This window comes from Ostrinia furnacalis, unplaced genomic scaffold (assembly GCF_004193835.3).
Source record: "Ostrinia furnacalis isolate ACB-3 unplaced genomic scaffold, ASM419383v2 OfSCF2566, whole genome shotgun sequence".
Classification (NCBI taxonomy): Eukaryota; Metazoa; Arthropoda; class Insecta; order Lepidoptera; family Crambidae; genus Ostrinia; species Ostrinia furnacalis.
In genome coordinates this window covers 806,213-819,528 of record NW_021132805.1, presented here as the reverse complement: position 1 = coordinate 819,528, position 13,316 = coordinate 806,213, and the positions used below count along the sequence as shown (strand labels likewise).

General features: G+C 38.4%; 1 protein-coding gene across 1 annotated transcript; it reads right to left on the bottom strand.

Moving 5' to 3' along the window:
• Positions 1 to 7,411: 7,411 nt before the first annotated feature.
• On the bottom strand, positions 7,412 to 13,092 carry mRpL24 (mitochondrial ribosomal protein L24). Its single transcript, XM_028308855.1, has 6 exons — positions 12,934 to 13,092; positions 12,684 to 12,859; positions 12,068 to 12,185; positions 10,670 to 10,810; positions 8,607 to 8,738; positions 7,412 to 7,579 (listed from the first exon to the last, which is right to left on the bottom strand). Exons 1-6 carry the CDS (start codon positions 13,027 to 13,029, stop codon positions 7,481 to 7,483), a joined length of 762 nt encoding a protein of 253 aa, XP_028164656.1. The 5' UTR covers positions 13,030 to 13,092; the 3' UTR covers positions 7,412 to 7,480.
• Positions 13,093 to 13,316: the final 224 nt, after the last annotated feature.

Genomic DNA, 13,316 nt, shown 5'->3' with positions numbered 1-13,316 from the left:
TATTATTATATCACTTCCTTAAGTCTTCAAAATGTAGTAGGTAGTCCTTTAATCCAATTCATTTCTATTGAGTTATACTCATCAAAATGGAACGATTATGTGGGTTGCAGACCAAGAGCTGAGCTAAGTTAGTTCTAGCTCGCAATCGCATAGCTGTCGCAGTTTTCCAAGTTGGGTGCAAACTACAAACTATACAAACATAATAATAATTAGTAGGATAACTAATATTTAAACGAAAAATGAAATAAAGTTACGTTTAGGTATTGTTTCTTGGATTTTCAAAATCGAGTAAATACAGGGCAATGCAATACGCATATCATCAACGCACGCGGCGATCAGGCCTACAGGTCGTGAGTGGATTTATCTTTAATTCTTGATTAGATGTCTGGTTTAGGTAATACAGAAACAGCTGGAAATGCGTTTAGGTAACTAGGCTGTATCTAAGTAGGTATAATAAGGTAATATAAGGTGTTTTCCTAATAAATAAAATAAAATTAAAATAATGGAACACGAAGATCATGAACTATATTTTCAGATTATGAGTATTTCGTTCGATCATTTCAGCCCAATAGAGGACGTCGACTTATGGACAAAGACCTCCCCCAAAGAATGATCATGAATTATAATTCAGATTATTTCGTTCGTTTCAGCCAAAATATAACGTCTACTGCTGGCCAAAGCCCTTCTCCAAGAATTTATACAATGACGGATCCTGCGCTGCCTGCATAGGGTTACGTTTGGCTTTTTACGGTCTTGTCCGGCCTGTCCGGCTTTTGTTAGGCTTTTTATTTGACTGCCGCGGCCGCGCCATGCAAAGTCGAGCCACAGAACATTATGAAGCGCACACATCGTTGGGCAACCACTCACTCGTGAAGCTATGACACATGTCCGGCTTTTAGGGTAAAATGTCCGGCCAAATGAAACTGAGTCCGGCATTTGTGTTTTTGGAACTGGCAACCCTAGCCCGCATCCAGATGCTTTCCGATTAAGATTTTTTACTAATCACACACACATCATATCCTTCCTATAACCTACTAATAATAGGTATACCTACATAATATTATGAGAGCTGGATTATTCACGCAAAAACCCATAATCGGATTTTGATGAAATCACAAAGAATGTTTAAAATCCAAGGAAAAACATAATGATAGTATTTTTCCAGGTTTTGACGATCGACGAAATCCACGGGAACTAAGCCACGTGCAAGTCTTTTGAACAATCTCTTGAAAGTTCTAGATCCCAACAGCAGGTGCAGTAAAGCATTGATGAGACGCAATGGATTACGAAAATGATAAATCAGGTAAATAATATCAGAATTGCATTGATAAGAAATGACGTTGCGCTTAAATTATACAACTCCTGCGTGGGGTAGATCACGTTGAAAAATTTGCCAATAAGGAAACTTAAACATCGTGTACCACGGCACGGGACTATTCCCTCCGCTGCAACTCCTTTGTAGCCAGGATCTACAGCTTGACCACCTATAACCCAACCAGTGAGGGTCAAGTTTATCTCGGGGACAGTTAATCTGTCATTGGACCTGTCACGAAAATGATGATCAGACCGTAGGTAACAGCTAGCTTTACCTGTATTTCTCAACCATAGAGGAATTAACATAGTGGCTATCGTAAGCAGGATACTCATCTAGTCGTGTAGCATGTAATGTATCAGATACTGTATCAAGTGAGTACATAGACACGAGCCCGCTGCGAGCTGCTCGCGCGTGGTTCGCAAGGAGATTGCAACGACCCGCCGAGTGGCGGTATCACTGCGAGCACAAAGGAGGCTCGCAGTAGGATCCAGAAGCTCGCAGCCAGATACGCGATGACCGTGGACGAGACGTACTCACTTGAAGGTTGGATACGTTACATGCTACGTTGCGTGCTACATGGCAGGTAGGTACCCTGCCTTACCTTCAACTGCTGTTTGTTTTGGCTACAGTATGGTGGTACCTAGCCAGGTAGACTAGAACAAGCCCTACCACGAACCAAACCTGGTAATAATGTTAAATGAGTCCCAATCAAACCCCGGACCTCTATATTTAAACCTCAGTTTAAACCTTAGACTAGAGGCGGTTAAAACTACTCAAGTGTCCACAGAAACCCGTTCACTCCACCTTTCATCGGTTTTATATCTAATGTCTACCAATTTATACAAACTAAATTTATTTATAATGCACTGATAGTAAACTTAATTAATTGTTCAATTGAGTCGTAGATATCTGTGTGAATTAGGTAAGCATTATTATCTAATAACATTATTAGGTTTCATGTTAGTTAAAGTACGGACACGTAGTAAACGCGTGATATGCTTTCTCACAAGCCTACATACGAGTAGGTATATTCATCATCATCATTTCAGCCATAGGACGTGCACTGCTGAACACAGGGCTCCTCCAATGACTTCCACAATGACCAGTTGGCAGCGGCCTGCATCCAGCGCCTTCCTGCTACCTTTATGAGGTTAGGGAGCGTCCATTAATTAAGTACGTGATACGTTTAGGGGAGGGAGGGGGTCAAGAAAAATCTCACTAAATCTCATGTAGGGGAGAGGGGGGGTCTCGACAAATATCACATAATTTTTTTCAGCAAGAAAAAGGGTCAAATTGTGAGAAAACTGGATTATTTTAAATTAAAAAAATAAACATATTTTATAATGATAATGATAAATTATTTTTTTTTATTCTGAACCGATTAAACAATAAAGAAATTAGAAGAAACGGTTTTTTTCATATTAAATCCTAATCGAAACTAACCCTTACATTGCAAATATGTAGGTATTTTAAGAAATCTCACGTGAGATTGTGGGGAGGGGGAGGGGGTCTGGAAAATCTCAGCAAATCTCACCAAGGGGGGCGGGGGAGTTGAAAAATTGCCAAAATTGTCTCACGTAATTAATGGACGCCCCCTTATCGGTCCAACTTGTAGGTGGACGTCCTACGCTGCGCTTTCCGGTACGCGGCCTCCACTCCAGACGACTCCAAGCATATGAGTACATACTGCCCCAATAAAGACTGGAACCACAGATCACTTACTAAGAAGACAACTGAAAAACTTGATGAAACAGGCGAGTAACAATTTGACCCTCTGTCTATAGACCTCTATGCACAAATCGGCACTAAGTACTTACCTACTTAGTTCACATAGGTACTTACCTAAAAAGTAAGTTAGTGCCGGTTTCAGAAATTTTCAAATGACAACATTTTTTTAACACCTGAACAGATTGCATAAGTTGGGAATCGAATCAACAGCTACTAAGTAATTGCTTAAAATTAAAAAAAAAAAGATAATTATCAAGATGTTTTGCAAAGATGCACAAAACATGCCATTGGCTAAGTACCTAATAAATATTCTTTAGTCTTTAATCAAAGTTTTTTTTTTTTTATGTGATAGGAGGCAAACGAGCAGACGGATCACCTGATGTTTACGAATCATCAAAAACTAGCTTCATACCTACCTACTAGTTCAAATTCAAATTCAAATTCAAATTGTTTATTTGCCTACTAAGTGTACATTAAAGGTCTTATCACTAATACATGTTATCTAAATGTTATCATTTAACTTGTCCTCTTTTGACTAAGGCTGAGTTGCACCACCTAACTTTAACCGTAACGATAACCGGTGTTTTTTGTATGGAGTTTGGCAGACTTTTGACGTTAGTTAAGTTAAAGTAAGATGGTGCAATCCAGCCTAACTCAAACAATCATTAGTTCACATCAATTGAGATTCATCCGGCATCCTAACCCTCTGTGATAAGAAGTGGAAATATTACAGCTAACGGTCTATTTTCAAGCTGCTATCGTTAACTTGACCTAATCCCACCGTATTTATAGCAATTAGCAAGTAAACAAGATCAGTTGTGCTGTGCGTGAAACATGTCGTAATTATTGCACTTCCTTTATCTAAATACTAGCTTTTGCCTGCGGCTTCGCCCGCGTGGAATTTTGTTTGTCACAGAAAAACTTGATCGCACGCGTCCCTGCTTCAAAAACTGGGATAAAAACTATCCTATGTCCTTTCTCGGGACTCAAACTATCTCTATGCTAAATTTCATCAAAATCGGTTCAGTGGTTTAAGCGTGAAAGCAAGACAGACAGAGAGAGTTACTTTCGCATTTATAATATTAGTATAAAAGTCTAGATTAGTATGTAGATGACATTCTTTTCGATTCTTCCTTGAAAAAAAGTAAGAAAGTTTTACTTTAAATCATGCATTATACAGTGTGTTGATTTCAATCCTCGCCATATTTATTTAGGTGATCTATTATGACTTGTATAAACGCATTATCCACCAAAAAAAAATTACAAACGAAAGTGGAATTTTTAGCGAATATTTTCCGTGCGAAATCAACTACTGTGGCTCGCAATATTGCAATAGTTACACTGCGGCACCATTGAGCTATGCGGATCGCTCGCTTATCATGTTGGATAGGTCTACTGAAGGAAGCCACGTAAAGGTAGCTGTAGTGTAAATAGGTATTTTTCTTTGACTAACTAAAGTTAAAGTTCGTTTTAAATTTTTTTCGAAGTCAATTTTTTTACTGATTCGTGATCAGAAGAAGCTACTTAATCAACTCCCTAAATATGGCGAGTATTGAAATCAACAACCTGTTTACAAACCCCCCCCCCCTAACATTTAACGATTAAGTAAGTAAGTTATGAGAACCTCCTCTATTTGTTGAAGTCGGTTAAAAAGGCGGCCGTCTTCTAGTGGACTTGTGGTAGCATACCAGACTTACTATGCCAGAGGTTGCAGGTTCGATCGATTGTAGGTACTACCTATTATATTATTGGTTGGGGAGTTTTCTACGCTAATTACATATAGGTATCATTGCTATTTAAGTAGGTAGGTAGTGTACAAAAACTAAGCATAGCAGAGCGTGTCCAATACTCGAGGTATATACTAATCTTCAATTAGGTATACCTACTTAAGTATTAAATTATAACAATCTACTCGTCACATTGTCTTGATGGTATCCATACATTATTATACATTATACCCGTGCCCGTAGTGAGACTTTAGCACACTCAGTCTTGAGTTGAATTGCACCACGAAGGTGCCTTCATTTTCGTCAGGAAATTCATAAAATTGCATTTCGACTCGTCCACGTAGGTACTGTAGTATCCTGGGCATACTGGGTACATGGGTGGTGGCAATTTACCCATCTTGTGTCCTAACACAAGACAAAAAACATTCTTCTGGCGATGAATTTTTAGTAGGTAGCTAATTAATTATCTCTACGTTTTATTTCTATCTTTGATGGATTTCCCAATTCCTTCCTATTTGTGCCCTTGAATTTGACCGATTAGGCCCTACTTAGTCGCTACGTGCTATTTTTCAAACAATAATCCTTAGTACCTAGATAAGATTGATATTATTGCTCAAGATCGCGATAACAAGTTCGTTGGGGGCCAAAACGTAATGACGTTGATAGTAAGACGTTGCAGTTAAATAGTAAATACAGACCTATACACATTTCGGTAACCAGCAACGGATACGGCCACCAAATTCCAACGGCTGGGACGAGCAACAGTTCCAGTTATGATGTGAGCTCCTACGGAGTTCACTATACTGGATCCAATGGCAACGTGGAAATACTCGCCGAACATGAGCGGTGTCCAAACGGTGAGGACTTCTTTTTTTATTATTCAACCATGCGGGTTATTGCCTAGGAGCAGTGGAATTGCCGAGGCTTTCATATTAGAGGGGATTTAGCTATTTAGATTTATAAAAGCGAAAGATCACCGACTCACTCACTCATCACGAAATCTCAGAAATTATGCAAATTTTGCATGGGGGTTCCTTTTAGAACGTAGATGCTCTCTAAGAACGGATTTTACGAAACTGTACCCCTAAGGGGGGTTAATCTAATACATAGCAGCGGTCTAATGGTAAGACCCAGAAGTTACGGGTTCAATTACCTACTTAATTATTAGTAAGGGAAAAAATTCTGCACAGCTTGGTTGGTAGGACTTGTGTTAAATTCCGATTGTCTACCAACGTCAATCCAAAATCACTTTGCACAAAAAACAGGATACATATTTTGGAATTATTTGCCTAATGCAGCCAACACAAAGACTGCCTGTACGGCTAGCACGAAAAACTTTCCGAGTTCGAATCGTTTGCGTATTCGAATCGCCATCAAAACATTTAGTACGAAAACTAAAACAGCGCCCTTGTAAACGTGTCGTAAAGTGAACTTAGTATCAGAAATGGTTGCACGAAACTTATTTTGAGAATCAAAATTGTCACGTTATCGTTTAATTAACACCTGTAATGTTAATAAGTAGGTATGTGGTATATTGAAAGGTGACGAATTAGCATTGTATTGTATTTGCTAATTACGTCATACCTACATAAGATTTTTGACACCAGTCTGGTGGTGACAGAGTTACGACTCGTGGGTCATAGGTTCAATGTCAGAATAGCTCACTAATGTGTACAACAGTCTCTTAAAACTTATAGTTCGAATGTAAACTTTATTTAATTGTCTTTTGAGTCTAAACAAATTATTTCCAATGTTTTGTTTACACTTTAGCTGCAACAAGAACGTTCAAAACATGTTTTTCTGGATGTTATCGTCACGGTGTCAACGTGCGAATGTTTCTATCACAACGTCATAATTATCATCATAATATCACACGCTAATCAGCATCATACGAGTAATTACCCCCCTCGTACATAACCCTTAGTAGTTATATCAACCAATAAATACTAAAGTAACAAAAGATATACATCAACAAACCAAAAAAATACAGATTTCCTAAAATGATTTTGATGTTATGTATTTATAATTTAAAATTAAATTACCAACTGTCAAACCACACATGTAATGCAAATAAATGGTTTGAAAAATAAATAAATGTATTGAAATTATTCTTTGATAAAATTTACACTGAAATTACACAAAATTAATTAATTTTAATGTGGGTTTTATTAATTATGAAAATATGAAGTCTTTAAATATATTTTTTTAATAAGAGGGAGTTTTATCTCTACGAAACGTGCCGTAGAAAAACTAGATGAAATTCCGTTATGCTTTTGGGAGAGCAGACAGATAGAAAAAAAAAAAAAAAAACCAACCTCACCGTTCATAAAATTATATAAAAAATTGTGTGTTGTGTGATGCACTTTATCGCTGCATTTTCAATTAATCAATGTTTATCAACATTATTGCATAAGATAATGTTATGACCTCTACAAGGTGAACGAAAAATTGACAGTAAATTATTATTACTTTCACATCGGTTTCTTTCAAGAACATTAAAGTATTTTTATGTTAATGAGAAAACGAGTACCTACTTACCTACTTATTGTTTAACTTACAGACATCTTTTTGTATTCTTTTTCTAAAAATTATCCACACAAACGAAACTACAGGCAAAATGGAAAACAAATAAAAGAAAAAATACAATAAAACGCTATATTTTGAAACAGAATCACATTACAATAATAATTTTAATTTTATCTACAATAACCTAGTACCAGTACGATTTGGCGGGAACTCTGTCTTCCTTGATGCCCATTTCTTCCATGATATCCATCTCGAAAGTGTTGAGTTTTGGCGCGAAAGTTATCTGGAAGAACAAAAAGTATTCAACAACAAACCTCCTACAAATCCTACTAATTTAATATTATAAATGCGAAAGTTTGGATATTTGGATGTCTGTTACTCTTTCACGCAAAAACTACTGAACGGATTTTGTTGAAACTTTACAGTATTATTGTTTATAATCCTGATTAACATATAGGCTATAATATGACGATGTGTGACCAATTAAATTACAAAAAATAAATAAGACGTGGGTATAAAGCGCCATCTATCGTCATTGTTTAAAATCTACAGCGCAAAAATTTTGACGTTCGTAAATTTAAAATTATTCATGCGGGGCCGTGAAATGCCATCTATCAACATCATAGTAATTAAACGAGGTCCACGCGTACGAAGTCGAACGAAAGAACTTATAAAGCTTGATAAGTTTGACGAATTGCTAATAATTTCCAAGTCCAATTTCGTGCTAATTTGAATGAACGGTGTACTCAGACGCCTGTGGCGGCTTATATCGTATAACGTGTTACAACATTAATGCCCGTTTTCACCATCAATCCTTAATTTTTAAGAAACCCATATGAAAAAAAAATCCTGTTGTGTTACGCGGTCACACAGAACCGCCTCTTTGGTCTAGTGGTAAGACCACCTGCTTCAGACGCAGAGGTCCCGGGTTCGATTCCCAGTGGGGGCAGATTTTTCTGTTCGGTTTGGTTGGTGGTAGGGCTTGTTCTAAGTCCGCCTGGCTAGCTACCACCATCTTACCTAAGTCTGTCGCCATAACAACAATGTTAACAGCATTGTTGTGTTCCAGTAGTTAGAGGTAAGATAGCCAGTTCCTCCGTGGTTGAGGATTCCGCGTGAAGCTCGCTTCCACCTTCGGCCTGATCGTTACTTACCATCAGGTGAGATACAGGCTAAGAGTTTCCTCGTTGTGGATAAAAAAAAACTTAAAAATTAGGAATTGATGATGAAAACGGTCATAAATCTAGATAATCTAGATTGCACCATCTTACACGCGGTAAAACAATAAAATTAATTGAAAATATTGTTACCTTTGCTATGACATCTGCTTTCGTATCTTTCTTTTCATTCTCTATGTACACCTCTTTGCTCTTGTAGTCGATGGTCTCTTCAGCTGCCTTCGGGATGGGGATTATTCTGCTACTGGCTTTTGACACTCGCACCTAAAAAGAAAAGACAATGCCGGAAATTGGCGTCTTTTTTTTTTTCGCGCGGCCATCGATCATACCTTGTTTTTTGATTACAAAATAGTGTAATAAACCAAACTTACTATGACATGTATACCTCTAAACTCAGTCTGAACTGAGTTAAGAGCATCAGAAGTTTGATGATTTTCATACTAGATTTGCTGTTTGCGCGCAAGTTTTATAAGAAATTGCAACAAAATATTGCGCTGATTCTGCTGCATACTGATGTCTGGAACTTTTAATGGATGGTATTGTTTGTTTACACATACAATGTCATTATTTTGTTGCAATTTCTTACAAAACTTGCGCGCAAAAAGCAAATCTAGTATGAAAATCATTAAACTTCTAATGCTCGTAACTCAGTTCAGACTGAGTTTAGAGGTATACATGCCATAGTAAGTTTGGTTTATTACACTATTTTGTAATCAAAAATCAAAGTTTGGTCGATGGCCGCGCGAAAAAAAAAGACGCCACCTTCCATACAAAATCTGGCATTGCCATTTAGTTTGTTTCAGTCAAATGCCGTCCACTTAACATGAATCAGAAATGAGGAAATCCGTAAACGAACTAAAGTCGCTGACATAGCCCGACGGATTAGCAAGCTGAAGTGGCAATGGGCAGGGCACATAGTACGCAGAACTGACGGCCGATGGGGCAGCAAGGTTCTGGAATGGAGGCCGCGTACCGGAAAACGCAGCGTGGGACGTCCACCTACAAGGTGGACCGATGACATCGTAAAGGTAGGAGGGAAGCGCTGGACGCAGGCCGCTACCAATCGATCAACGTGGAAAGCATTGGGGGAGGCCTATGTTCAGCAGTGGACGTCCTATGGCTGAAATGATGATGATGATGATGATGATGATGACGTCCACTGCTGGACAAAGGCCTCCCCCAAGGATTTCCACAATGACGGGTTCGTGCCGCCCGCATCTAGGCACCTCCTGCGACTTTCACTAGATCATCGGTCCACGTAGTGGGGGGCATTCCCATTGCCCACACTATGTCTTCCGGCCCGTGGTCGCCACTCGGGAAGTGGACTATAAGTAAAACTCGATATTTAAGCTTACCTTTGAATTATGGGTAAGAAGTAAGAAGTTTATTACCTCTTTAATTCAATCGAGAAAGAAAGGAAGAATAAATTAATCTTTAGACAATTTCACACAGCGCTATCTAGCCCCAAAGTAAGCAACTAATATGATTGTGTTATGGGTGCTAGCATATACTACTACTAGAAGAAAGCATTTAGTTCGTAAGTTCATCGTAAACAGCTAGATAAATTATTTTTTAATGCAAAATCGCATCTAATACAATGAGGGCTATCGTTTAGCGCTCACCAGTCAGCGCCACTGTAGAGTAAGGTCCTGTCACTTGCTAGTAGCGAAGACAGTGGCGCCAACTGGTGAGCGCTAAAGTGGTAGGAGGACTATCGCATTTGCACTCATCAAGATGGCGCCACTGTAGAGTAAGGTCCTGTCAATCGCCAGGGGTGCCAACTGTTAAGTATAAAAACGATAGCCCTCATTACAAATGGCACCCCAGTATTTATTCACATGATATCTATTTAAATATATACTATGTATATCAACACACAGCCCAAACCACTGGACGGATCGGGCTGAAATTTGGCATGCAGGTAGATGTTATAACGTAGGCATTCCGGTAAGAAAGGATTTTACGAAACTCCACCCCTAAGGGGGTAAAACGGGATCCACGCGTACGAAGTCGCGGGCGGCCGCTAGTCTCTATAATGTCTCTTAAAATGTGAATTCCGTCAGATTAAAATCTGACGTAGTTAAATTACAATCTAACCTAACCCACTGTTAGTTTACAATCTAACGCGTTATATTATAAACTGACAGAGTTCACAATTTCACGTTGACATAATTATGTATATTAAACCATCTCACCTTGTCTCCCTCCTCCGTGTACCGCCACTCAATCTCAGTAGGCTTCAAAGTCTCGGGGTCCACCAGTTTGACTCCCGTCGTGACCAGCAGAGGCGCTTCGGACTGGATCACCACGCCGGGGAAGTTCTTATCTTTGCCCACCTGGAAGACATGATAAGTATAAAATCGAATCAACGGTAAACGAATGGTGAAGGTGTCGGACTGGCCTACACGTGAACCAGGGAACGCGGGTTCGATCCCCGCCGAGTTCTATAGAATACAAAGATGATTAATTTGAAAACTACAATTTGCACTTAAGATTTTGAATACAATGGATTTGCTATTCTACTATCCTATGTTCTTTCCCGGGACTCAAACTATCTCTATGCCAAATTTCATCAAAATCGGTTGCGAGGTTTAAGCGGGAAAGCGTAACAGACAGACAGACAGACAGAGTTACTTTCGCATTTATAATATTAGGTGGGATATTACATACAATATTCCTATGATGTTCAGTGACGTCTTTCTTAACCTTTAGTGACAACTGACAAGGTGACCCTAGAATTTTCGTAGCACAATTAATACTCCAAAATGCATGCATGTTATAGGTAACAAACAATGCAGAAACTTGTACAAACTTCTACTTTTACTGTAAGAGCGCTTTTACATTTAGGCGATTTAGCAGCGCGACAAACGCGCAACAGACGCGCTGCGGAAAATTTCATACTATGTGACAGTGGATGCATGGCTTCACATTATAAGAGCGTATCAGCGTATTCACATTAGGGCGTTAGTAGCGCGACAGCAAACGGCAGCAGCGTTTTTGAAATCAGCTGTCACATGGAATTTTCAACAGCGCGTCTGACGCGCGTTTGTCGCGCTGCTAAATCGAAATCGCTCTTAGGGTCACCGCACACGGACCACCGGCCACAAGCACAACCACGAAACGCCGCCACAAGAAAATGTAGTAAATATGCCGCGGCGGCGTTTTGTGACTATAGCCGGTGGCACGTGTGTAGCATACCTAAGACTGAATTACACCAACTTATATTACCCGTAACTAACAATAACCGGTGTTTTTTGTATGCAGTTCGACAGATTTCTGACGTTTGTTAATGTTACATGGTGCAACTCAACCTAAGTAAAAGTATAGTTTTTTAACAACAACCTTTCAACTACAAACCTCATTTCTTTTACAATGGCAAGGTGTTTGACATGGCTGTAAAGGTTCAACAATGAAAAGTTTTGACTTGCTATGTTTGTCAATTATAGGATTAACTCCTGTAAAGTATACAAATTTTATATTTTTTATCTAAAGTAATCTGCAAAAATTCCAAAATACGGTCTACCACTAAAATATAATGGGTTAAAGTGTTAAAAACCTCGAAGAATAAGCTAAGTTCTAAAGTAACATCTTACAGTCCTCAGATGAGTGTTGAGGCCCTCTACGATGACCCAGTTCCTCTCCTGTATGACCTGTGTGATGATGCCCTGCTTGCCTTTGTCCTTGCCGACCATCACCTCCACTCGGTCTCCGCTGGAAGTCAAAACAACAGTAAATTTAGTCTACATTCTGAAAACTTTGTAATAAAATCGAAATCAAAAATATTTATTCAGTCTAGACCACAAGTGGCACTTATGAACGTCAAAATATAGTAAATAATAAATAAGAAAAGGTAGCCCTTATGGGGGTGTCTCTATCTTTTGAGCCCTACCAGCACTTCGAGACAAACATATGGCAAGTGCTGAGAAGAAACGCCGGAACAAACTCAATAGATTATTTATTATAGAACACAATAGATTTTGTAAACTAAATAAAACACTTTAGTTGGCATAGTAGGGTTGAAAATTATCAGCACATTTTATATTTGTTTAATTACATATACATTGGATACCTTTAACATTGACCTAAAAGAATAAAATTGATACCTACTCATAGCCTTGAAATCTTTTTAATACCACGGTAGGTACACGTTATGCGTAATATTTATCGATGACAAAGTCGGTGTTTAATTTAAAACTAAATAAACCTTACCGGAAGAAGCTCCATTCCCCAATAGGCTCCAAAAACACCTTTTTCCTATGAGTATCTCTATCGTTTTGCTGGCGAAACTGGCCAGTCCACGGTCTATTCGTCGTGAACCTGAAACGCTTACGAGCTATTACAGCCTTCGGATACTGAGGATACCCAGTGGGATTCTTCCAATAGACCTAGAAAACAAAAACAAACTTTATAGGTTATGTTCCCAAAGTAACCAATTTGATGCCACAAATTTGATCACAACCTGCTCAAAGCTTCTTTTGATGTAGGATTCGGGGAGATTTGAATATTTTACGGTGAGGTCACCGACTTTTTTTGCTAAATAACCAAATATTCGCATTTTCTCGTTTCGTAACCTAAACACAGATTTTGACAGCCAAAATGACACACTGACAGGTGTTTTTTTTTATAAATATTTTTTCTTTGATTATTTTATAGATTTGAAACAATATTTTTAATCCACTATTTTTCTCTATGACTTCTGTTGTGTTTTTCAAAGTTTTATAACAAATACAAACGCTTAGTACAAACGGATGAAATTAAACAGAACAATATTGTTTTCATTTATTATAATTTATAAAACAAACTTCAAATCAATAAATAGAACTTAAAATAAGTATAGATTTA